This window comes from Bos mutus, chromosome 13 (assembly GCF_027580195.1).
Source record: "Bos mutus isolate GX-2022 chromosome 13, NWIPB_WYAK_1.1, whole genome shotgun sequence".
Taxonomy (NCBI): Eukaryota; Metazoa; Chordata; class Mammalia; order Artiodactyla; family Bovidae; genus Bos; species Bos mutus.
Window position 1 is genome coordinate 36,442,855 of NC_091629.1, and position 23,998 is coordinate 36,466,852.

The 23,998-nt window shown below is 53.1% G+C and overlaps 1 protein-coding gene across 1 annotated transcript; it reads left to right on the plus strand.

The window, feature by feature from the left end:
• The first annotated feature begins 13,513 nt into the window (after positions 1-13,513).
• SLC4A11 (solute carrier family 4 member 11) lies at positions 13,514-22,553 on the plus strand. Its single transcript, XM_014477633.2, has 20 exons — positions 13,514-13,709; positions 14,003-14,047; positions 16,286-16,438; positions 16,574-16,620; positions 16,847-17,078; positions 17,150-17,231; positions 17,462-17,585; positions 18,923-19,135; positions 19,210-19,303; positions 19,399-19,524; positions 19,598-19,711; positions 19,801-19,933; positions 20,207-20,280; positions 20,701-20,950; positions 21,022-21,128; positions 21,216-21,384; positions 21,476-21,649; positions 21,860-22,055; positions 22,135-22,304; positions 22,431-22,553. The coding sequence occupies exons 1-20, from the start codon at positions 13,514-13,516 to the stop codon at positions 22,492-22,494; spliced, it is 2,763 nt and encodes a 920-aa protein (XP_014333119.2). The 3' UTR covers positions 22,495-22,553.
• Positions 22,554-23,998: the final 1,445 nt, after the last annotated feature.

Consider the following 23,998-nt stretch of genomic DNA (forward strand, 5'->3'; position numbering starts at 1 on the left):
TGGGTACAGGGGTCCTGGGGCCCCAGAAATAAGTTCTCCCACCTCACCCTAAGAAACTACATCTGCTGCCTTCGGGCTTGACCATTAGGGCACCTGGCCTGCACCAGGCTGCATTAAGAACCATTGCTTCACAGGCTGGTCAGATCAGATCAGTCGCTCAGTCATGTCCGACTCTTTGCCACCCCTTGAATCGCAGCACGCCAGGCCTCCCTGTCCATCACCAACTCCTGGAGTTCACTCAGACTCACGTGCATCGAGTCAGTGATGCCATCCAGCCATCTCATCCTCTGTCGTCCCCTTCTCCTCCTGCCCCCAATCCCTCCCAGCATCAGAGTCTTTTCCAATGAGTCAACTCTTCGCATGAGGTGGCCAAAGTACTGGAGTTTCAGCTTTAGCATCATTCCTTCCAAAGAAATCCCAGGGCTGATCTCCTTCAGAATGGACTGGTTGGATCTCCTTGCAGTCCAAGGGACTCTCAAGAGTCTTCTCCAACACCACAGTTCAAAAGCATCAATTCTTCGGCGCTCAGCCTTCTTCACAGTCCAACTCTCACATCCATACATGACCACAGGAAAAACCATAGCTTTGACTAGACGAACCTTTGTTGGCAAAGTAATGTCTCTGGTTTTCAATATGCTATCTAGGTTGGTCAAAACCTTCCTTCCAAGGAGTAAGTGTCTTTTAATTTCATGGCTGCAGTCACCATCTGTAGTGATTTTGGAGCCCAGAAAAATAAAGTCTGACACTGTTTCCACTGTTTCCCCATCTATTTCCCATGAAGTGATGGGACTGGATGCCATGATCTTCATTTTCTGAATGTTGAGCTTTAAGCCAACTTTTTCACTCTCCACTTTCACTTTCATCAAGAGGCTTTTTAGCTCCTCTTCACTTTCTGCCATAAGGGTCGTGTCATCTGCATATCTGAGGTTATTGATATTTCTCCCGGCAATCTTGATTCCAGCTTTTGCTTCTTCCAGTCCAGCGTTTCTCATGATGTACTCTGCATATAAGTTAAATAAACAGAGTGACAATATGCAGCCTTGACGAACTCCCTTTCCTATTTGGAATCAGTCTGTTGTTCCATGTCCAGTTCTAACTGTTGCTTCCTGACCTGCATACAAATTTCTCAAGAGGCAGATCAGGTGATCTGGTATTCCCATCTCTTTCAGAATTTTCCACAGTTCATTGTGATCCACACAGTCAAAGGCTTTGGCATAGTCAATAAAGCAGAAATAGATGTTTTTCTGGAACTCTCTTGGTTTTTCCATGATCCAGCGGATGTTGGCAATTTGATCTCTGGTTCCTCTGCCTTCCAGCTTGAACATCAGGAAGTTCATGGTTCATGTATTGCTGAAGCCTGGCTTGGAGAATTTTGAGCATTACTTTACTAGCGTGTGAGATGAGTGCAATTGTGCGGTAGTTTGAGCATTTTTTGGCATTGCCTTTCTTTGGGATTGGAATGAAAATTGACCTTTTCCAGTCCCATGGCCACTGCTGAGTTTTCCAGATTTGCTGGCATATTGAGTGCAGCACTTTCACAGCATCATCTTTCAGGATTTGAAATAGATCAACTGGAATTTCATCACCTCCACTAGCTTTGTTCGTAGTGATGCTTTCTAAGGCCCACTTGACTTCACATTCCAGGATGTCTGGCTCTAGGTCAGTGATGACACCATCGTGATTATCTGGATCATGAAGATCTTTTTTGTACAGTTCTTCTGTGTATTCTTGCCATCTCTTCTTAATATCTTCTGCTTCTGTTAGGTCCATACCATTTCTGTCCTTTATCAAGCCCATCTTTGTATGAAATGTTCCCTTGGTATCTCTAATTTTCTTGAAGAGATCCCTAGTCTTTCCCATTCTGTTGTTTTCCTCTATTTCTTTGCATTGATCGCTGAAGAAGGCTTTCTTATCTCTCCTTGCTATTCTTTGGAACTCTGCATTCAGATGTTTATATCTTTCCTTTTCCCCTTTGCTTTTCACTTCTCTTCTTTTCACAGCTATTTGTAAGGCCTCCCCAGACAGCTCTTTTGTTTTTTTGCGTTTCTTTTCCACGGAAATGGTCTTGATCCCTGTCTCTTGTACAATGTCACGAACCTCATTCCATAGTTCATCAGGCACTCTGTCTATCAGATCTAGGCCCTTAAATCTATTTCTCACTTCCACTGTATAATCATAAGGGATTTGATTTAGGTCATACCTGAATGGTCTAGTGGTTTTCCCTACTTTCTTCAATTTAAGTCTGAATTTGGCAATAAGGAGTTCATGGTCTGAGCCACAGTCAGCTCCTGGTCTTGTTTTTGCTGACTGTATAGAGTTTCTCCATCTTTGGCTGCAAAGAATATAATCAATCTGGTTTCGGTGTTGACCATCTGGTGATGTCCATGTGTAGAGTCTTCTCTTGTGTTGTTGGAAGAGGGTGTTTGTTATGACCAGTGCATTTTCTTGGCAAAACTCTTATTAGTCTTTGCCCTGCTTCATTCCGTATTCCAAGGCCAAATTTGCCTGTTACTCCAGGTGTTTCTTGACTTCCTACTTTTGCATTCCAGTCCCCTATAATGAAAAGGACATCTTTTTTGGGTGTTAGTTCTAAAAGGTCTTGTAGGTCTTCATAGAACCGTTCAACTTCAGCTTCTTCAGCGTTACTGGTTGGGGCATAGACTTGGATTACTGTGATATTGAATGGTTTGCCTTGGAAACGAACAGAGATCATTCTGTCGTTTTTGAGATTGCATCCAAGTACTGCATTTCGGACTCTTTTGTTGACCATGATGGCCACTCCATTTCTTCTGAGGGATTCCTGCCCGCAGTAGTAGATATAATGGTCATCTGAGTTAAATTCACTCATTCCAGTCCATTTCAGTTCGCTGATTCCTAGAATGTCGACATTCACTCTTGCCATCTCTTGTTTGACCACTTCCAATATGCCTTGATTCATGGACCTGACATTCCAGGTTCCTATGCAATATTGCTTTTTACAGCATCAGACCTTGCTTCTATCACCAGTCACATCCCCAGCTGGGTATTCTTTTTGCTTTGGCTCCATCCCTTCATTCTTTCTGGAGTTATTTCTCCACTGATCTCCAGTAGCATATTGGGCACCTACTGACCTGGGGAGTTTCTCTTTCAGTATCCTATCATTTTGCCTTTTCATACTGTTCATGGGGTTCTCAAGGCAAGAATACTGAAGTGGTTTGCCATTCCCTTCTCCAGTGGACCACATTCTATCAGATCTCTCCACCATGACCCGCCAGTCTTGGGTGGCCCCCTCATCAAGGTAAGAAGCAGCGGCTGTGCTTTGCTGGAGCAGCCATGAAGAGATACCCCACGCCCAAGGTAAGAGAAACCCAAGTAAAATGGTAGGTGTTGCAAGAGGGCATCAGAGGGCAAACACACTGAAACCATACTCACAGAAAACTAGTCAATCTAATCACACTAGGACCACAGCCTTGTCTAACTCACAGGCTGGTAGCTCGGTTTAATTCTGGCCATAGCCCCACAAGGAGGCCACACATTCCCGCTTTAATAATGGGCAATGAGCAAGGCACGAAGAGTCCAGTAGTTGGCCCAGGGGGCAGACTCACTGCCCTTGCCCTGTTACATCTGAGCACCCCTCCTGGCACACCCTCGGTCAGGCGGGCCTTGGAACCACATGGTCCAAGCGAGAGGTTGGCAGAGCCCCTGGAGCTCTTAGGGAAAGGCAAGACGACAGCATGCTTCCCGCCGCAGGTGGTGCACTGCGGCCTGGGGGCTCGCTCACACTCTGTATCTATCTACCCAGGCTGGGATAAGGGGCTTCCATCATTTCGGGGGGAAAAAGGCTAACTGGAGAGGTCACCACCAATATCCACAGAGACCCTGCTTCCTTCCTATACCACCTTCAACGCAGAGGCCTCTGGACAAAGAAGTGTCCCATTGGGAGGATCTGGGCACTCAAGGGGCGGAGTACCACAGCCTCCCTCAAATTAAGGTTGGGAAGGCGGTCTTGGGTTTGGAGGCTTGACATGATCAATCAGTCATGTACAAACCAAAGGCAAAACTGCCTGCAAGGGACGAAGAGAATTGGGGGAGGGGTCTTGGCCACAGTATGGTTATCACCCTCCTCACAACCTGCTTATCCAGAGCCTCTCAACACACCCACCTCTTTCCCCCTTGCCCCATCCTACAGGGCGTGAAACTTGATGGAGCTCCTGTGCTTGCACTTCCCGGAAACGACCAGGGTGTGGGGATTACCCGCAGAGAACTGTCAGGGAGGAGAGGCAGACAGTAAATGGTGAACAGCTCCAGGGCTGGATGATCTTCTGAGAACCAGGAGGACTCAGATGTCCGAGGATGGGGAAAGGGGCCTTTCCCACCAGGGCTCCACAGCAGGGATGAAAGTGGCTACTGAACTGAACCCTAGGGGCATGCTTGACCAAGCCAGAGTCCCAGAATCAGGGCGTCATGGTGGGACAGACATGTGGAAAGTGGTTTGGAGCAGAAGGTGGAACTGCTAAAAAATCACTGTGAGGAGCACAGAGGAATGCTGATGTGTTCATTTCTATCATATAATCTAGGGAACAGCCCAAAGAAAATCTCACTATGACCCTACTGCCAGTTCATGATGGAATGGCTTGCTTGCTCTATAAGGAGTCCAGGGTAGTACCAGCTTCAAGTTCAGCTGGTCTCATGTCATCAGAGTCCTTTCCATCTTTAGTGATTTCTCTGCTGGCAGTAAGCTTCCTCTATGCCACTAACAAGCTCAATACCCTAAGGCAAGACCCAGCCTCCCTCTCCAGAGGCAACCCCAAAATCTGGGGTCATATTCTCATCCCTGAATCAGTCAGTGGTCAGGAGTCACTGATGGGCCTGGCCAAGGGTCACTGCACATGTATGAGGGCCCCCAACATCATTTGGGAGCTGGATTCCCCAAAGAAGGGTTTGCTCCCCTTCTTTGGATGTGCAGTGTAGGATCAGCACTGCACATCCAGCTGGAGGCTATTTCTGAGCTTTTCTGTTAAAACCAGATATCTATTGGATTTAAAATGTTTTGCTTTCTGCTAGTCTTTTCCAGTACAAGTGATAGCAAACAGTTGTTTGTTGCTGTGGTGATGATTGGTAGTAGTGACTTATAATCTTGATTAAGAGTAGTGACGTTTACAACGTTTTTTAAAACTAAAAGACATTTGAAAACATCTATTCACTAAGATATTTGCGTGCCCGCCCCCCACCCCCGCCGACCCCGAAGATGGAGAAAAGCTCTCTACTGCCTCTGGATACCCAGGGACATCAGTATTCCATGGGAACCTGTTTGATAACATTTTTTTTTCTCCCCTTAATTAAAAGACAGGATTCTGCACTTCCACCGCCATGGCCCAGGCTCAATTCCTGGCCAGGGAACTCATTCGACCAAAAAAAGAAAGATCATTTAGACTGTAATGCGACTCATTGGTGGGGTAAGAAGTAGACCAATTAGAGAGTGATTCTGAAGGAACGGTTGACAGATGAGATGACTAATGAGACAAGAGCCAAGGGGATGATCTTAAGGTAGAAGTGGAAAAAGCCAAAGTGGAAAAAACCCCAACTTTCTGAAACAACTCCAAAACTTTTTTGTTTCATTCTCCAAAAATCTGAAGAAAAAATAAATTTGTTTATCCACAAATTATTCCTGTTTTGCCCAGGACTTTACATGGCTAAACTAATGAGCCAAAATGACTAGGTTAAAAAATTGTATCACAAAAGACAAAGACTGGCTGAATGGATACAAAAACAAGACCCCTACATATGTTGTCTACAAGTGACCCACCTCAAAACAGGGGACACATACAGACTGAAAGTGAAGGGCTGGAAAAAGATTTTTCATGCAAATAGGGACCAAAAGAAAGCAGGAGTCACAATACTCGTATCAGATAAATTAGACTTTAAAACAAAGGCTGTGAAAAGAGACAAAGAAGGTCACTACATAATGATCAAAGGATCAATCCAAGAAGAAGATATAACAATTATAAATATATATCCACCCAACATGGGAGCACCGCAGTATGTCAGACAAATCCTAACAAGTATGAAAGGAGAAATTAACAATAACACAATAATAGTGGGAGACTTTAATACCCCACTCACACTTATGGATAGATCAACTAAACAGAAAATTAACAAAAAAAAAAAAAAAAAAAACATGTATCTATAAAGTTCACTAAAGCAAAGCACAGTAAAATGAGGTATGGCAATAAAAGGCGTTAAATTTATCAAATAAAAAAAAATAAAGTGCTGAAAAATTAAAGCTGTCAATTCTGTAATAGATATTCATTGAAAGTATCTTTTGAAATGGGGGTGAAAACACCTTCAGAGAAATGAAAGCTAAGGAAGCATGCACGAGCTATAAAAAACGATAAAGTCCTTTATGAATGATGATAATATCAAAACAAAACTTGGAAATACAGGAAGGAGTAAAGAGCACTACGAACAGTCAATACATGGATAAACATTAGAAACTATTCTCTTTTCTTAATTTCTTCATGGTAAACTATCAACATTATATTGTGAAATTTTTCAGAAAAAAAAAAAAAAGAATATGGTATGACATAGTTCTGTCTTAGATATTATGCAAGTGGGATGAATACTGAAAATAACTAAAGTACCTCATGGTACATATTTTCACTTATAAATTGATTTCATTTAATTGGCAAAAAAAAAAAAAAAAATAAATCCCAAAGCAAATTCTATAAGCCAAACTGTCAAGCCCTCTGTCTCTTGCGGGCAAAGCAGTCATAAGTTTGTTCTTTGTACTGTGCCTCTGATTCTTCTAAAAAAAAAATAAAAATAAAAATAAAAAAAAATTGTATCAAGGTCAACAAATTTTACATCAAACTGATAAATAATAATAAATCTGAAAAAAAAAGCTAACCAAATAAAGTTAACTGTATTTACATCCTACCATTACTACTGTTTTTCCCATACCAGTAAAGAAGTTTAACTTTTTTCCTTCATAGCTTCAAATTTTTAAGACCTTTACATCTTTACTCTGAAATTTCATGCCTGGGTGAATGTACAAATAATAGCAAAATAAAGACAACAGGAAGAGAAAAGATGGTTTGATAACCAGAAATTCATGGAATTTTCTACTAAAAACATGCAGTTTCTAGATAACTAATAAAAATCTGGGTTTCCAAGGTGGCTCAGTAGTAAAGTATCTGCCTGCCAATTCAGGAGACATGGATTTGCTCCCTGGGTAGGGAAGATTCCCCTAGAGAAGGAAATGCACGCCAGTATTCTTGCCTGGGAAACGTCATGGACAGGGGAGCCCATCAGGCTTCAGTCATGCGGTTGCAGAGAGTTGGACATGACTAAGCACGAATACTCTGTAATGACCTATAATAGGAAGAGAATCTGAAACACAGTGGGTCTATATATACATAAACTGATTCACTTTGCTGTACAGCAGAAACTAACACAACATTGTAAGTCAACCATACTCCAATAAAAATTAATTTTAAAAAGATTCAATTTCAACCTCTTTTATAGGTAAAAAGGGTCAGAGACACAAAGAGGCTGGACATCTTGCCCAAGGGTTCTGTCCTGTGCCTTCCCCACTCACTTTTCTACGCATCCAGCTTCCTTAGGGGCGCTTCCTACCAGGAGCTGTAGGTCACTTGAAAGGCAGCCGAAGTGGTGCCACAGGCAGTGTCAGCCCTGAATGATGAGCTTGAAGCAGAACATTGGGCAGCTCCTTGACACAGGGGGTCAATGAGAATGAGAACCATGGATAAGGAGGACGTGGGGCACACATAAAGGCTAAGGAGGGCAGTGATGGCCAGAAGGGTGACAGGCCACCTGGAAGGACTTAGGTGCCTGGTGATAGGGTCCAAATGAAGTGGGGCCTGAGGATAGATGAGAGTGGGGAATTTTGGGGCCCAGCTCTGCTGGGAATACAGATTCCTGGACCCCTGTAGGGATACCCTGGAGAAGGAGGAGGAGAAGTGGTATCTGTCTGCTAGGAGTTTTTTGGCTGAGAAGCTGGGCTGCAGAACTGGAACCAAGGTCAGAAGGCATGAAGGCAATGGGGCAGCTCTGGAACCTTCCTGCTCAACAGCCTGCTGAATGGCACTAGATTCTGACTCTCGAGTATGGGGGGGCGGGATGGCAAGGGCACAGAGGAATGTTGTCCTGAGGGGAACAGGTTCTTCTGGCCCTCCACAGAGCTCCTTGCCTTCCTGGCTGCCCTTATAGGAACTTGGATCTTCCTGAGGTAGATGGCAACTCCCTCAGTAGAGGAAAAAGGCATCAAGCTATGTTATTTGAGCACCAAGGGTCTTCCTCTCACCTACCCAGGGGCGTGGAGAGGTCCCCCAGGAGAGCAGGGAGGCCCTAGTCTCTCCCTCAGCCCCTCCAGCACCACTGGAGGCTTAGTGTGGGAGCAGCGTCTCTCCTCCCAGGAACAGTGAGGAGGTGGTGCAGCCACAGCTGAGAGAAGGGCTGTGAGGGGCTGGGAATGCTGGTCAAGGCTGCCTGCCGTGGGCAGCAAGGAGCCCCAAGAGGCTTGTGACTCCAGGGAAAGCCTGAGGCTGTAGATGTGGGAAGCCATGCTTGCCAAGGGTTCAAGGAAGGTGAGGGCAGTGGGACAGGGCAGACTGGAAGTAGAAAAACAAGGACCTGGTGACATCTAAAGAGTCCAAGTTACAGGAAGGAGGCAGAGGGAGTCAGGAATATCTGGCTGGAAAATGTGAGTGGGAGTAGAGGATGAAGGCTAAAGAGGTCATCTGGGGGCTTCACGGCTTGAAAATTTCCAGGAACTGTGTATGGATCCAGGTGTTGGTCATGTGTTCAATATGTCATGTATTTATTGAGCATCTACTACACCAGTGTTTTGCTGATGAAAGATTACCATACAACTGCTCTCAAGGAGATCACAGTCTAACCTGGAAGATGGACCAGGCAGCAAAGTAAGAAGAATAAAGAAGCGTGTGCTACAGTTAGGGGTCATAAGGATCTGTGGTGGAAGGAAACAGGAATGAACTTTAGATGATGTGAGCTGAAGGAGGAACTGAACCATGATAAGAGCGGTGGACATGACACATCTTCCAGACACTCAGACTCTCCAGGCCTGGAGGCAGGTAGGGGCCAGTTGTGTTGGAGGAATTGTTGGCAGCCACGTGGCTGGAACAGTGCCCTCCTGAGAGGAGGAGAAGGGGACGACAGAGGATGAGATGGTTGGATGGCATCACTGACTCGACGGACACGAGTTTGAGCAAGCCCCGGGAGTTGGTCATGGACAGGGAAGCCTGGTGTGCTGCAGTCCATGGGGTCGTCAAACATGACCGAGCGACTGAACTGAACTGAACTGAGAGCAGAAGTCTGGGATGAGATAGGAAACAGGCAGGTGCCAGCTTGTACAGCACTCCCTAACCCACACCCCTGTTCCCCTGGGCCATAGCAGAGTGTTTGCTTTTATTTATTTCCTAAATGCCATGAGAAGCCATTGGAGGCAGAGAATGGATGGTGGGTGGGGGCAAGTCAGAGGGCCAGATGAAGGATGATGTGCAAACACAGAACTGAGCTCTATTTTGAAGGTAAACCTAACAGAACTTACTCATGGATCTGTGGATGAGTTGGGTCCAGGGCAGCCAGATAGATGGTGGTGAATAGTGGACTCAGGAGCTCTATTTTCCCTGAATTTCATTTGAATTCCCAATTTGTCATCCAGGTTGGGGACAGAGGGTAAGTAGGCTATGTCATGTTCAAGCCAGGAGCTCGGTAACAGGCATCATGGATCCAGGGGAAGATCCAGAGCTGGCCAACACTCTTAGGTCTGAGGAGGTGAGGAGAGAAGGGATTACCTAGTTACTCAGTGGTAAAGAATCTGCCTGCCAATGCAGGAGACATGGGTTCAATCTCTGATCTGAGAAGATCCCACATGCCACGGAGCAAGTAAGCCCAAGTGCCACAACTACTGAAGCCCACGTACCCTAGAGCCTATGCTTCGCAACGAGAAGTCACCACAATGGGAAGCCTGTGCACCACAGCTGGAGAGTAGCCCCCACTCTCTACAACTAGAGAAAAACCCGCACAGCAAGGAAGACCCAGCGCAGCCAAAAATAAATTTAAAAAAATTATAGTGGCTAAAGGAGAAAACTCAGTTGAAATACTTCAGAAAGCCATTAAGCGCCTTGTGGAACTCAGAACTCAAGGTTGTGTCCACAGCCCAGTAAAGTCTGAGATCTTGAGGATGGGAATGAGAAGGAATGTGTGTGTTTATGTCTGAGTCCCTAAACTACCTGTGTAAGGACCCAGTGGGGCACAGAGGTGTGGAGGTGAGGGGAGAGGAGACGGGGGAGACCTGAGGCATCTCAGCCTCTGATCCACAGTGGACAGGAGGCAGCTGGGAAGACTAAAGGAAACAGCTTCTTGCTCTGCAGCAGGAGTGTAGGGGAGCCAGCGGCTCTCTCCAGGACAACGGGGGAATGGAAACCACAAGGGCAGAGCACAGGAGGCTGTGGTAGAGAAGGGGTCAGAAGGGGTCTGTGTCAGTTTCTGTGAGTCTGGTCCATAGGCCCCTGGGGGAGATATTGACCGGGGGCTCCTGTTTCCTCAGTGATCTCAGTGGTGAGGCCTCAGATGAGGGAGGAGGCTGCAGGAGGGGATGAGAGGTGGCCCCTACATTCTAGGTTTGCCTCCTGGAACAGCTGGGTTGGAAGGTCCAGGTGTTTGGGAGAGGCTGGTGATACGGAGAGGTAGATGTAGAAGCCCAGGCATTCTGAGGTGAGAGGGGTTGAGGGCATAACGAGTGGCTTTTCAGGGGTCCAGCCTCTGCACCTCCCACATGGAGCTCTCCTCCCTGACAGTCAGCCTGCCTGTCGTCAGCCCCCCTCAAATCTCCATCCCCTACTCCTGGGGCTGGGGGAGTCTGTGCCGCGGGCTGGCGTATAGCTAAAGGGCATCTAGAGAAAGTCCCATGGCTGTGTGGAGAAGGTACCCCAGAGCAGAGAGGATCTCGAGTCTCTGCCTAGTCTGCTCACCACAACCAGAGCAGCACGTGGCCAACCCCGAGCCAGGCACGGTCTGAGCATCTTCTTCAGTAGTGGACAGCAGGGTGCTCAGGGCCATCCTGACCCCCAGGCCTTCATCTGCCAAGGGGAGCAACCTCATAGCTTTGCTCCTAATGCTCTCTTACCTCGCTGGGAGGGGACACCAGGTCAGCCTCACCCAATCCATGCATGGCGCTTCTCCAACGCACCAGGAACCCTTGGGGGCCACAGGGAAGCCCCCTGGTAGAGGTGGGATCACTTTCTGCTTGCTTCGCCAGCCCTCTTCCAACGTCTGGGGGACAGAGGCTGAATTCCGTGCCAGCAGGAGGTGAGAAGGGGAAATCGCGGCTCTTCCTCGGGCTGGTAGCCAGTGTGGAGGGGATGGGGGTTAGCACTTCGTTGTGGGGAGAGTTCCTGGGTCAATCCGGGCCCGAGAGCTATAGAATCATTTGATGAGAAGCCGCGGAAGGTCAGACCTAGAGTTCATCGGAAGGGTTGGATTTGCCTGGCCGCGCGCACCACCGCCTCCCTGCACAAGCACGCGCGCGCATCCTACCTCCCCCACCTACTCAAGGAGGACCAGGCGCCGGAGAAGGCGCGTCCCAGGGCTGAGCTCCCTCGTGTCTGGGAAAGAAAACCGGGCGGCGGGGCCATCTTGGGAAGGAAAAAAGCTGCAAGTCAAGACCTTGACCAAAGAGAGAGCCGAGGACTCAACGAGACCAGGAGCGAAACCGTGAAGGGCTTTGCCAGCAAACCCGACGCCGCCGAGTCGGGAGGGCGGCGGGCTCCGCCGGCCAGGGCGGAGCCCAGAGAACGCGCACCGGCCGGTATAGAAAGTCGAGGTGCGCTTCCTGGAGGAGGAGTAAGAGGATTTGCTGCCTGAGAAGCCAGGGTGAATGGAGGGGGCGGGGCCCGGGTGGGCTGGGCCCAGCGGAGGCCCCCTGCCGAGAGGAGGGGACTGGCCTAGTACTTAATGTCAAGACGAGGGAGGCCCCACCGGGACCCGCCGCACCATCTCAACTCCGAGGGGCTCTCAGCTCACCGTGCTTCTTCGCAGAAACTTCGCAGCCCTGCTCAGCCCCTAACCGGGCGACACCTGGGCGGGCGCAAGGGCCCGAAGAAGCCCAGTCTACGCGTTCTAAGTGGCCGCGGGCTCCCGGGAGCAACCCGCCCGGGGTGAAAAGGAGTACGGGTGAGGGCGCGGGGCGGGCGGGCGGGACCCTGGTCCGCGCAGCACGGCCTCCAGCTCCAGGGAGGACCGTCGGCGCGGCATTAGGACCCAGGCGGGGCCCAGGGGTGTGTCGTCGGCTCCCGCCGCCGACCTGTAGGAGACTGCGAGGTAGGGGTCCCGAAGCCCCGGGTGAGGACCTGGGGCGTGCGCGCGGGTGTGCAGCGGTTCTGCGTCTGACCGCTGGGCCGTGGCCGCGGGCACCAGGTGCGCGTTCCATCTCCAGCCATGAGGCCGGTGCCCGGGGCGGGAAGGCCGTCCAGTCTCCGTCGCAGAGCCGTGCTGGGCTGGGAAGCGGAGCCGTCGAGGCGCTGGGAGGAACGCGGACGCCGTCGGCCTTCCACGGCCCCCGGCGTAGTGGGCGAGAGGGTCTTGGGGGCTTTCCAGCCGGGGCGGTGGTGCCCGGGGTGAGTTCGGCCTCTAGGAAGTGGAAGTCCAGGTGGGTACACGGGTGGTTGGGGAAGCACAGGACGGCTTCGTGGGCACTGCGCGCTTGACTTAACTCCGTTTTAAAACAACAGTGTTTGAACCTACGAGATAGCTGGGGGAAGGGTGGAAGTGTTGCAGATAGCGGCGCGGAGTTGTGGGGTCCCCAGCACCTCGAGCTCCAGGGTCTTCGCAGGCGGGCGTCACCCCCTCGGAAAGCCTCATTTTACATTCTACCGACGCCTTCGGCGCTGCGCGGCAGCCTGCCCACTCTTAGGGGTCCCTGGGCCTCTTACTGTGTCCCCTGTGCGGCCACGGCAGTCTCTCGGTCGCCGCTCTGACACCTGAGGGCCAGCACGGGGGGTACTGTTTACGTGCTCTTGAATCGTGCGGCATGGGAGTAGGCTGTGCACCATCCCCACCGTTCCATAGCTTCGTCACCCTCTTCCTGTGTCCATCCCGCGCCTCTGCTGCTACGTTTACTGCCCCCGCGCCTCCCTTCTGCATGCCGCCCGGGCTCCTGTCCCGGGAGACCGTCCGCATTCTGCACGACCCCTCCCCCCGACCCCCACGGTCTCCGAGTCTGAGGCTCTTTCCTCTCATGCACGCGGCCGCTTCTGTCGCTTCCTTCCTTGAACAGAGTAACACAAACAGCGTGGAGCATCCATCCGGGGGCCCGGCGCAAAGAGCGCGCACGCCCCACCCCACCCCCGCCCCCGCGCCATCTCCCAAGAGGACCAACGGCTCCGCCTCCCAGGAGGCCCGGAAAGTGGGTGGTGCTGAGGGAAGGAGGCCGTTGCCCCAGGTCACCCCGTGTGACCCCGGGCGCGGGAGGTTAGGGGCCACTGCACGTGTGATGGGTCTTGATGGCCCCAGGGACCGACATGACAATGAGAGCCGAAGAGATGTGCTGGAAGAAAAGCCTCAGCCCAGTTTCTGGACTTTGCAGCGAAGGCTTGACAGAGGGAGGCTGTCTTCTGCAGGGAAGGTGGCCAGACAGGTCTCCTCCCTCCAGATTTCTACAACTAGCGTATCCTTCCTTCCTTCACGGGGTACTGTTAATTATTCCTGGAGAAAACATGCTGAGAACATCTCCCCGCCTCCCTCCTTTCCCACCTGGACAAGCCCCTAGCAGATGGGTTGAAGAATAACAGGAAGTGGCTTCCTCTAGCTCCTCAAGGGGCCGCTGTCTAGTGCTGTCCCCTGCTCCTTTTTCTCCCAGGGGCTCTGGGAAGGGTAAGAAAGACTCAGCAGGGGTTGGTGAGGGGTGGGCAGCAGATACGGAGGAGAGGCTGTCCAGAACTGACACATGGAGCTGCTGACAATTCTTTGGTTTGCCTTACAGAAAACTCTTCTGTCATGTCGCAGAATGGATACTTTGAGGATGCAGGTGTGTGCCTTTCGGGTGTGGGTGTGTGTAGAGAGCTTCTTGGTCAAAAGGCTTTAGGGGACCTAGTCCATCCACCTGGGTAATCACGGTCCTCTGCTGGTGCTGGGATGCCTTTGGATTCTACCTCCAGGAGGTTGTGGTGTGGTCAGAGAGGCAGCTGACAATGCCTTGGACACTGGCAGGTCTCTGGGGGTCCTGGGGTAGCGAGCTGCTCCCCATCCTGGGCTATGTGGACCATCTGATATGTCATGGTTTGCTGTTAACAATGCTTTGGTTATCTGACCCAGTTTTAGGCCAAATGTTGTATATGCTCACATTCCTAAGATCCTGCCCAGCCCTGTGAGGGAGGGGCTGCCACTGTCCCTCTAAATTGCAGTCTCTGCATGTCAATTTTCCCTGCTTGCACCAGCCTAGCTCTCTCCTTCCCCATATGTCTGGGGTGGCTACATGCTCCTGTGCCCAGATTCAGGAAGTGGCCTGACCATCGTTTAGTGAGACAGTGCCTGGACAGAGTGGCAGTGTGCTCTACATAGAGTTCCCAAGGCATGATGACGGCATGTGCCAGGCTGCTGGTGGGCAAGTCCCAGGAGCCTTGCAGTGAACTGGTGGTGTCTATTGGGTAGGACCTAGGTTGAGCTCAGGATAGGGGAGAAGTGGGGCAGTGTGAGGGACATTCTGGGGAATAGACAGTGCTGGTGGGGGTGGTAGAGGCTGGGACAGGTTGGGGCTGGGAAACCAAGCAATCTAAGCAGAGCAGGTCTAGAACTGGGGAGGAAAGTGTTTTTCATGGACATGAGCTCCATGACACGTAGGTGAAGGATGTCTTTTGACTTTAGTTCTTCTCTGGGCTCTGCGTGCAGTGCAGACCTGGAGCCTAGGGGTCACCAGTCCATGAGGGTGTTGGTAGGGGAGGCCTAGTGCTTCCTACCCAGAAAAAGCCCAGGCTGAGCACAGGATACTGGGGGAACAGGGCCTGGGATGTAAAGAGGAAACCAGCAGACTAGAGTGGAAGTGAGTCAGGGTGAGTCACTGCCTGGCAGGTGGAGGCGTGCTGCTGACCCTTCCCTGTCCCTCCATGGGTGTTTTTAGGTGTTTGTGGGATCTGACCTACAAGGGCCCCAGGAGAATCACAAGTGGTGGACCACAGGGGACCCACAGGACATAGTGAGAAAGAGGGGCCAGATAGGCCAAGAGTAAGGCAGGGAGGGCCCTCAGTGGACTTGCCAGAGGAGGAAGGTTCTGTTGAGCCTTGAAGAAGCCCCTCCAGGGAGGGAAGCCCTCAGCTTGCAGGACAGGAATTGGCCTGCCTGGGGTGCTGGCCACCTGGCCTGAGGAGTAAGAGATTGAGGTGGGGGTGGGACTGGGCCTGAGGGACCAGGGATCTGGACTGAAGCAGCAAGGCTGGCTCAGAGGCAGTGAGAAGCCCCAGCAGGGCTCAGAGCAGCGTGTCAGCCAGGCGGCTTCCTATAGGAGGGAGCCTGTGCTGGGGAGCAGTTGCAGGAACTGAGAGGCAGACCAAAAGAAAGGGCAGCAGGCTCTGTGCTCTGGGGTCCCAAGGCGTGAGATGAGGCCTCCTTCTGGGGTCCTGTCCCCTCTCTGTCCCTGGCTCTATTTCTCTGGCTCTCCTGCTGCCTGGGCCTTGTCTGATGTCAGACTAAGGCTTCTCAGCCTTAATGCTTTGCCCCTCACACCCTCCTGTGCCAATGAGGTCTGTATACTGCAGGGCTCTGGCTTCTGTTGGGTTGCTTCTGGGGAGGGAGCAACCCTCCCCAGAAGCCAGACAGCTCCCTCCTCCCTGGGGAGCCAGGCAGGTCCAGGTCCCACAGCCTGGAGGTTCTGGGAAGCCAGTGGCCAGGCAGTCTCAACTGTGTCATTGTACCATGTACCTGGCCCAATGTTTGTGGAACGGACATGTCTTTCTCTAGCTAAAGGATATGCATGGCACAGAACCGTACATGGTTCCCACAGCTGAAGAATGCTGGAGAAAACTGTTGGGTAGGGGGTGCCAGCTGGCTGCTATGCTCAGGGCTGCTATGCTTAGGACCAGATATTGGGCCTACCTGAGCCAAGGCTTCCTTCCCGGCCGCTAGAGGCCGCCCTCACCACTCACCAAGACTGCGCCCAGTAGAACAGCCCAGGGGCCCTGCTCCTTTGGCTTGGAGTCCCTCTCCCCCATGTGTAGCACTGACAGCCAGGCCCTCTTGGGGGGGTCTCTCTTGGTGGTGGTTGGGGCTCCAGGCTACCTCAAGTGTGACACAGATGATGCCTCTGAAACCCGTGAGGAGAGCCTGAGAGATGAGGCCTTCGACACGGTCAACTCCTCCATTGTGTCTGGCGAAAGCATCCGCTTTTTTGTCAACGTCAACCTCGAGGTGCAGCCTACCCAGTCTGGTATGGGGGTTGTGGCAGGGACAGGTTGGGGGGGGGCATGCACGGGACTGGGGACTGAACAGATACGGCCCACTTCACCAAGGAGACCTGAAGGGCTGGGGCAGCACCCTGAGCCCTCCCGCTTTCCTCTAGCAGAGAGTGAATCACCTGGCGGCTATGGGCTCCTACACACCTCCCGCAAGGTGAGCAGCCCATTGGCTGGATGGGAAACATTTGGTTCCAGGCCGCTAGCTGGGGGTGGAGGTGGTCGCTTCCCTGAGAGAGCTCATATTAGCCTGGGGCCGACCACACTGGCCTTCTCTCTGGGAAGGGGGTGTCAGCCAGGGTCTGTCACAATGGAGGGGTCCAGGCAAGGACAGAGGGTCTTATTTATGGGCCTGTCTGGTTCTGTGCACGGGGTCCCCACAGTACCTGAAGTTAAAGAACTTTGAGGAAGAGATCCGTGCACACCGGGACTTAGATGGCTTCCTGGCACGGGCCAGAATCATCCTGGACGAAACGGCCACCTCCCTGGATGACGTGCTGCGGGCTATGCTGTCCCGCTTAGCCCAAAACCCCTACAACACGGAGCCAGACTGCAACCTGGACCTGCTCACGGCCATGCTCTTCACTGACGCAGGGGCTCCCATGGAGGGCAAAGGTAAGGCGTGTCTCTTGGCCTGGGCAGGAGGTCAGGGAGGTAGACCATCTGACTGTGCACTTTGTTAGCAGTTCACCTGCTGTCGGACACCATCCAAGGGGTCACTGCCACAGTAACGGGGGTACAATACCAGCAGTCATGGATCTGCATCCTGTGAGTTGCCAGGCCACCATGGTGGCCTCCCCACGTCACCTCAGAGACAGGCATCCAGTAGTGGAGGCTGGCCTGCTCAGTCTCGGGGAGAGTGAGGAATTCATCCCATCTGGTCTTTTTTCCTCAACAGAGGTCACTGAGGTCATAGTTGGGAGTTCTGGGTGGCAGGGGTGGAGCCCCAGCTCCCAAGGATGGCAGCCATGTGCCGTGTGCCCTCCCTGCCCCACCAGCTGTACCTCCAAGGCCCTGCTGAGGCGACACGTGTGCATCAGCCGCCTGGACCGCCCACAGAACTGGGGGGAGAATTCCTGTGAGGTGCGGTTTGTCATCCTGGTGCTGGCCCCACCCAAGATGGTGAGGAGGGGTTTCGGGTGGCTCTGTTTCCTGGGAAAGAGGGTACCAGGTTACCCTGCCCTCTCCCTGGGGGCATCTCTCCCAGTGCAGGGGGCCTACAGAATTGGCCTCCGAAGGCTACATTCTCACCCTATCTGTTCATCCCTGGGTTTATCTGAAGAATACTTGCTAGGTCCTCATCAAGCCCTGATTTCCCCAGAAGTTGCCCAAAAGATGATATTTCCTTCCTGACTGAAAAGAGATACTCGTTAAAAGTATTACTGTTCAAACCAGGGGCCTTTCTTTGGCCTGCAGGATGCTGACTTCTAATCAGCTGACTGTGATTTGTTGACCAGAGTCCCACTTTTTCCTGGGCTGTTTACCCCCTGGCCAGGGGTAGGTTATCTCACTTTTGTAGGGGCTGAGACATACAATTTGGGGAATCTTCTTTTATGGGAGAGGATTTAAAAATTTTGAGTAGAAAATGGCAAGGGTCCCTCTCTCCAGGCTTGGGAAGGGCCTTAATGCTTAAGCCTCCATTGGCTTTTTGATGATTCTGCCCTTGCCTCAGATGGCTTCAGATGGCCCCTCCCCAGGCTTTCTCTATGCATAGGGGTGCTAATGGGATCATAGACACACTGCGAATCTCTCTAGATGTTACTGTGCTGGGAACAGAGGAAGAGCATTGAGGGCAGCAGGCATCTCATGGGTCAGAGGAGTAACAGCTGACAGGTGGCCAACAGTTGGAAAAAGCAGAATCCCTAGGGCTGAGTGGCTAGACTGGCACCTTGTGACGCGCCAGCCAGCCCAACACCTGGCTCCGCCTCGGGAGAACAGGCCTGTTCTAAAGCTACCAGAAAGCAGTGGGCACGCCGCAGGTGCAGGCCTGGGACGCAGCTTTGGGCAACCCAGAGGGAAGGATGCCGCTCCTAGGGGCCAGAGTTGTCGAAGTGAGACAGGCTGCTGTGGTGGAGGCTGGACACGGAGTTCACAGACAGGGCTGACCTTGGCCAGGCAAGAGGGAGAAGGCTAGATGGCCTGGAACCCCTCTGAAAATCAGATAAAGCAGCAAACAGTGCAAACACCCCAGGTGAAAAGTAGCTGAGCAAACATTTTTTTTCCATCGTCAGGATTTCATTATCCACAATTACGCAGATTTAACCTGAGTTTGTAAGAAAAATACTAGGTCAGTGGTAGTCTAGTGATCTGCTGACCTGGTGGCAACCGTGGCAGGATCCACTGTGTGTGAATATTGGGGGACTACACCTGGATCATGGGGAGAGAGAGTGGCCAGGGCTGGGGAGGGTGCCCTCTGCTCTGCAGTGGCTACAGATGTGACTCTCTCGCCCCACCCCCAGAAAAGCACCAAGACCGCCACTGAAGTGGGGCGCACATTTGCCACCATGATGTTAGACATCGCTTTCCGCCAGAAGCTCCTGAAGACCCGCACAGAGGAGGAATTCAAAGAGGCCCTGGTCCATCAGAGACAGCTGCTCACCGTAATGAGCCACTGTCCGAGTGTCAGCATGGACTACAGCACGAGCTCCATCTGCATCGTCAGACACCCACAGGTGCAGGGCAGACAGGGCCTGGGCGGGTAGCCCGGGGCAAGGGCACAGGGCTGATGGGCATGTCCTCTTCCCAGCCCCCACGGCAGAAGGACTTCCTCCCCATGGGGAAGGGCATCCAGGAGGACATCGCCCGCAGGTTCCCCGTGTACCCTCTGGACTTCACCGACGGTAAGTGTCCCTGACCTCTCAGAGCTTGGCCTGTAGCTCAGGCCCCCGGCCTGGCCTGCGTCCCCAGTACACTCCATCCCGTCTCCCTTTCTTAGGCATCATCGGGAAAAACAAGGCTGTGGGCAAATACATCACCACCACCCTGTTCCTCTACTTCGCCTGCCTTCTGCCCACGATTGCTTTTGGGTCCCTCAATGACGAGAACACAAGTGGAGCCATCGGTGAGGGGTCGGAGGCTAGCGGGGAGTGCTGGGGGGCCAGGGCCGTGGTGCCCCCTGACCCTCACTTCCTCAGACGTGCAGAAGACCGTGGCCGGGCAGGGCATCGGAGGCCTCCTGTACGCGCTCTTCTCTGGGCAGCCACTGGTGGTGCTGCTGACGACCGCGCCCCTGGCCCTCTACATCAACGGTGCAGCGGGGGCGAGAGCGGGGAGATGGGTCCTGGGGTCCCTGCCCCCACCCGGCCCTGACTGCTCACTCCTGTCCCGCTGCCCGCAGTGATCCGTGGCATCTGCGATGACTATAATCTGGACTTCAGTACCTTCTATGCGTGGACAGGCCTGTGGAACAGTTTCTTCCTCACGCTTTATGCCCTCTTCAACCTCAGCCTGGTCATGAGTCTTTTCAAGAGGTAACAGAGCCTTCCCTAAGCTCCTGGGACTTTCAAGCAGGAGGGAGACCAAGGCCAGGGACGTGGGTCAGCTTCCATGCCACCCTCCAAGGCCCTGTAACCCTAGATAAGATGCAGTGCCCCTACCATATCACTACCCCAAGGGGAAAGCCTGGGGCCCTAGCCTGGGGCCCTGGCCCTCTTCATGCAGGAGGGTAGGAGCCATGCCAAGGCTTGGGGAAACCCACCCTCTACAATTCACCCCATCTTATGAGACATACCTTCTGCTGGCAGGTCAACAGAGGAGATCATTGCCTTGTTCATTTCTATCACGTTCGTCCTAGATGCTATCAAGGGCACAGTCAAAAGTGAGTATTATACAGCCAGTGGCCACCTGCTGCAGGGGAAGCTGAGTTGAGATGGGGGTATAGACTGTGGCAGGGTAGCCAAGAAGCATGCAAGCTAAGGCTGCTTCCACAGTCCAGGGTGCGACGGGAGTCATGATTGACAAAGCGCAGCAATTAGCAGGTGACAGAGCTGTCCTAGGCAGGATCAGAGGCTCTGGGCCAGGCAGGATTCGCTGCCAGAAATGGACAAAGGGCAGGGTGTGGGGTGGTGGGTAGACAGGCAGCTTGAGGAATCCTGGCTGACAGAAGGCCAGCTCTCCCCTTTTCCACCCAGAATCCCTTTCTCCCCTCAGGGCTCCTTCCGCCCACATCCAGGAGGAAGTTGCTAGGCCCAGGCTCCCAGAGCCCAGATGGCTGAATTCTGATGGTCTGTATCCATAGTCTTCCAGAAGTACTACTATGGCCATGACGCTGCACTCTTCAAAGATGAGCCCTCCTTGGTGAGCCTGCTGGGCCTCAACAGTAGCCTCCACACTGCCCTCAACACCAGCTTTCTGACCAGCCCACCGGAGCTAACTTCAACGGGCAGCCAGGACCCCGAGCCCCTGGCCCGGGATACGGCTGTGCTCAGCCTTCTTATCATGCTGGGCACGCTCTGGCTGAGCTACACCCTCTACCAGTTGAAGAAGAGGTGAGGGGTGCCCTCTCGGGTGAGGGGAACACAAGCCCCTACGCCACACTGACACTCACCTGCCTCCGTAGCCCCTACCTGAACCCCTATGTGCGTGAGCTCCTGTCAGACTGCGCCTTGCCCATTTCGGTGCTTACCTTCTCTCTCATCTCTTCCTACGGCTTCCAGGAGATTAAGAGTAAGTTAGGACCAGCCGTAGGGTGGGATGGGGTGGGTTGCTCTGTGGGGGATGCAAGCTTGAGCAGGGGCCTGTACCCTACTGCAGTGGTCAAGTTTCGCTACAGCCCGAGTAACAGCCTGTTCGAGATAGCCGAGATGCACTCGCTATCCCTGGTGGCCATCAGCAGCGCCATGGGCCTCGGCTTCCTCCTCTCCATGCTCTTCTTCATAGAGCAGAACCTGGTGGCTGCCTTGGCCAACGCCCCACAGAACAGGTTTGCAGGGCTGGGCATGGAGGGCTGAGCATGTGCCCAACCTTCCAGGGGCCAAGAGGGCTCTGGCCATATGTGACCCCGCCCGCTGCAGGCTGGTGAAGGGCACTGCCTACCACTGGGACCTCCTGCTCATCGCCATCATCAATACTGGGCTGTCTCTGTTTGGGCTGCCCTGGATCCACGCTGCCTACCCCCACTCCCTGCTGCACGTGCGAGCACTGGCTTTGGTGGAGGAGCATGTGGAGAACGGGCACATTTACGAGACGTGAGTGTGAGGAGGGCCCCTCGAGACGTGAGGCCAGTGTCATGAGGGCCCTGAGGTGGGGGGCAGCCCTGGGCCACATGGGACTTAAGGAGGGATACTGGCTTGGGGGACAAGGGCCCAGAAATGACAGAGCCTGGTAAACATGTGACCTGGGATGGACACAGCCCCGTGGACCAGGCCAGAGTGACTCAATGCACTGGACCCTCATAGGATTGTGAACGTGAAGGAGACACGGCTGACCTCCCTGGGTGCCAGCATCCTGGTGGGCTTCTCCCTCCTGCTGCTGCCCTTCCCACTACAGTGGATCCCCAAGCCTGTGCTCTACGGCCTCTTCCTCTACCTCGCGCTCACCTCCATCGACGGCAACCAGCTGTTTCAGCGCATGGTGCTGCTGCTCAAGGACCAGGTGAGTGGCCCTGAGAGTGGGGGTAGGGGAGGGGGATCTGGCTCCAGACGTGCCCACACCTGGTCCCTGCCACCCACAGACGTCATACCCACCCACCCACTACATCCGGAGGGTGCCCCAGAGGAAGATCCACTACTTCACAGGCCTGCAGGTCCTGCAGCTGCTGCTGCTCTGTGCCTTTGGCATGAGCCCACTGCTCTACATGAAGATGGTCTTTCCCCTCATCATGATTGCCATGATCCCCATTCGGTACGGAGGGCGGACAGCGGCAGAAAAGACTCAGCGGGGTGGGAGAGGGTGGGCTGGAATGGCTGCTCTCTGCCTACTCCTCCCTGCCCCAATGCTTATCTTCCTGCCTGGTCCTCCTCCCCGCAGCTACAACGTGCTGCCCCAAATCATTGAAGCCAAGTACTTGGATGCCATGGATGCTGAACACTGACGCCCTGACTAGCAGGTCCTGGCCACCCCCCATTCGCCCATTTCTCCAGGTCTTGCCAGGCTGGCTGTGTAGCTGTGTGTGGGCATCCGGGAATGCTGCTCTGTGCTGCACCCCCTCACAGCTGTCCCAAGTGGCCGAGGGTGCCTGGGCACTGAGGGAGCTCTGAGGGATATGTCTGCTCCTCTTCCCACTACCCTTTGCTTTGGGTCCAGAATGCTGTTCAGGGCAGCTTCTGCCCAAGCAGGACGGATTTTCTTTTGATAAAGAGTGTCAGGTGGCCGAAAGAGAAACCATTTCCTTGATTGTGTAAGGAACTTGCTGGATGCACATTAGAGAATAAAGCTCCTATTTCTATGCTTCTACATGCCACCTCCATCCATGCTGCCCTGCCCCAGCCTCTGAAGGCCACCCAAGGACTCTAGGGAGGAAGAGACCCTCCCAGGGGAAGAGGGATGAAAGGGACTGACTGTTAAGTGCCACCTAAGGGTTGTTACTTCCAATTCCACACAGCACCCCAACAGGGAAATGTGGAAGATCCAGGAGGCCCTTGTAATGCCATGTTGCCAGGAACCTGCAGGGAAAGTGTTCTAGGAACAGCATATGCGAGGGCCCCAAGAAGAAGGCTTGAGGCCAGTGAAGAGGTGGCTGGTGGGGTGGGACAGGCACAGTCACCCTGCTGCTTGCAGGATGGGTCAAAGTAAAAGTAGTAGTCACTACTACTGTCCAACTTTGCAACCCCATGGACTGTAGCCTGCCAGGGTCCTCTGTCCATGGAATTCTCCAGGCAAGAATATGGGAGTGGGTTGCCATTCTCCTCTCCCAGGGGATCTTTCCAACCCAGGGACCGAACTCAGGTCTCATGCGTTGCAGGCAAATTCTTTACCATCTGAGCCACCAGGGAAGCCTGCAGGATGTGTAGCTAAGTTTAAAGACGGGGACAGAAAGTGTACTGTGCACCCAGGACAGAAGTCTATGAGGAAGCAGCTGGGGACCAGATAGAGAGAGGTGCCCTGCTCCAAGCACCACGTAGCCACCCACTCACATAACACAGCAGGTGACCCTTCTATGGGGCCCCTCCCCAGTAGCCTGGGTGTTCCCTGCAGGTAGGGCCATGTCCGGGATCACCAGGTAAGAAGAAGGCAGGCACCCCCCATCTGAGTCCCAGCCACATACCACCTACTCCAAGGAGACAACCCAGAGGAGGCTGGGCATGGCCACTGGCACTTCCGGAGGAAACACCCAGCTAGGCTTCACAGGCAACAGAGGAGCAAAGGGATGAGGTCCTGTCCTCCCCCATACCTGTTGACACAGTCTAGGGAAGCAAACGTTAAATCCAGGCCCCAGGCCAAGCTGCCAGGACTGAGGAACAGTGATGGGAGGGGACGCAACCTAAGCCTGGGAGTGACACACAGCACTGAGGACCCCATCCCCAAGCTGCTGCACACAACAGGCTTCTCTGACTGTCCTTGGGGTTGGGCAGCTCCTCTTTACCAGGGTAACACCT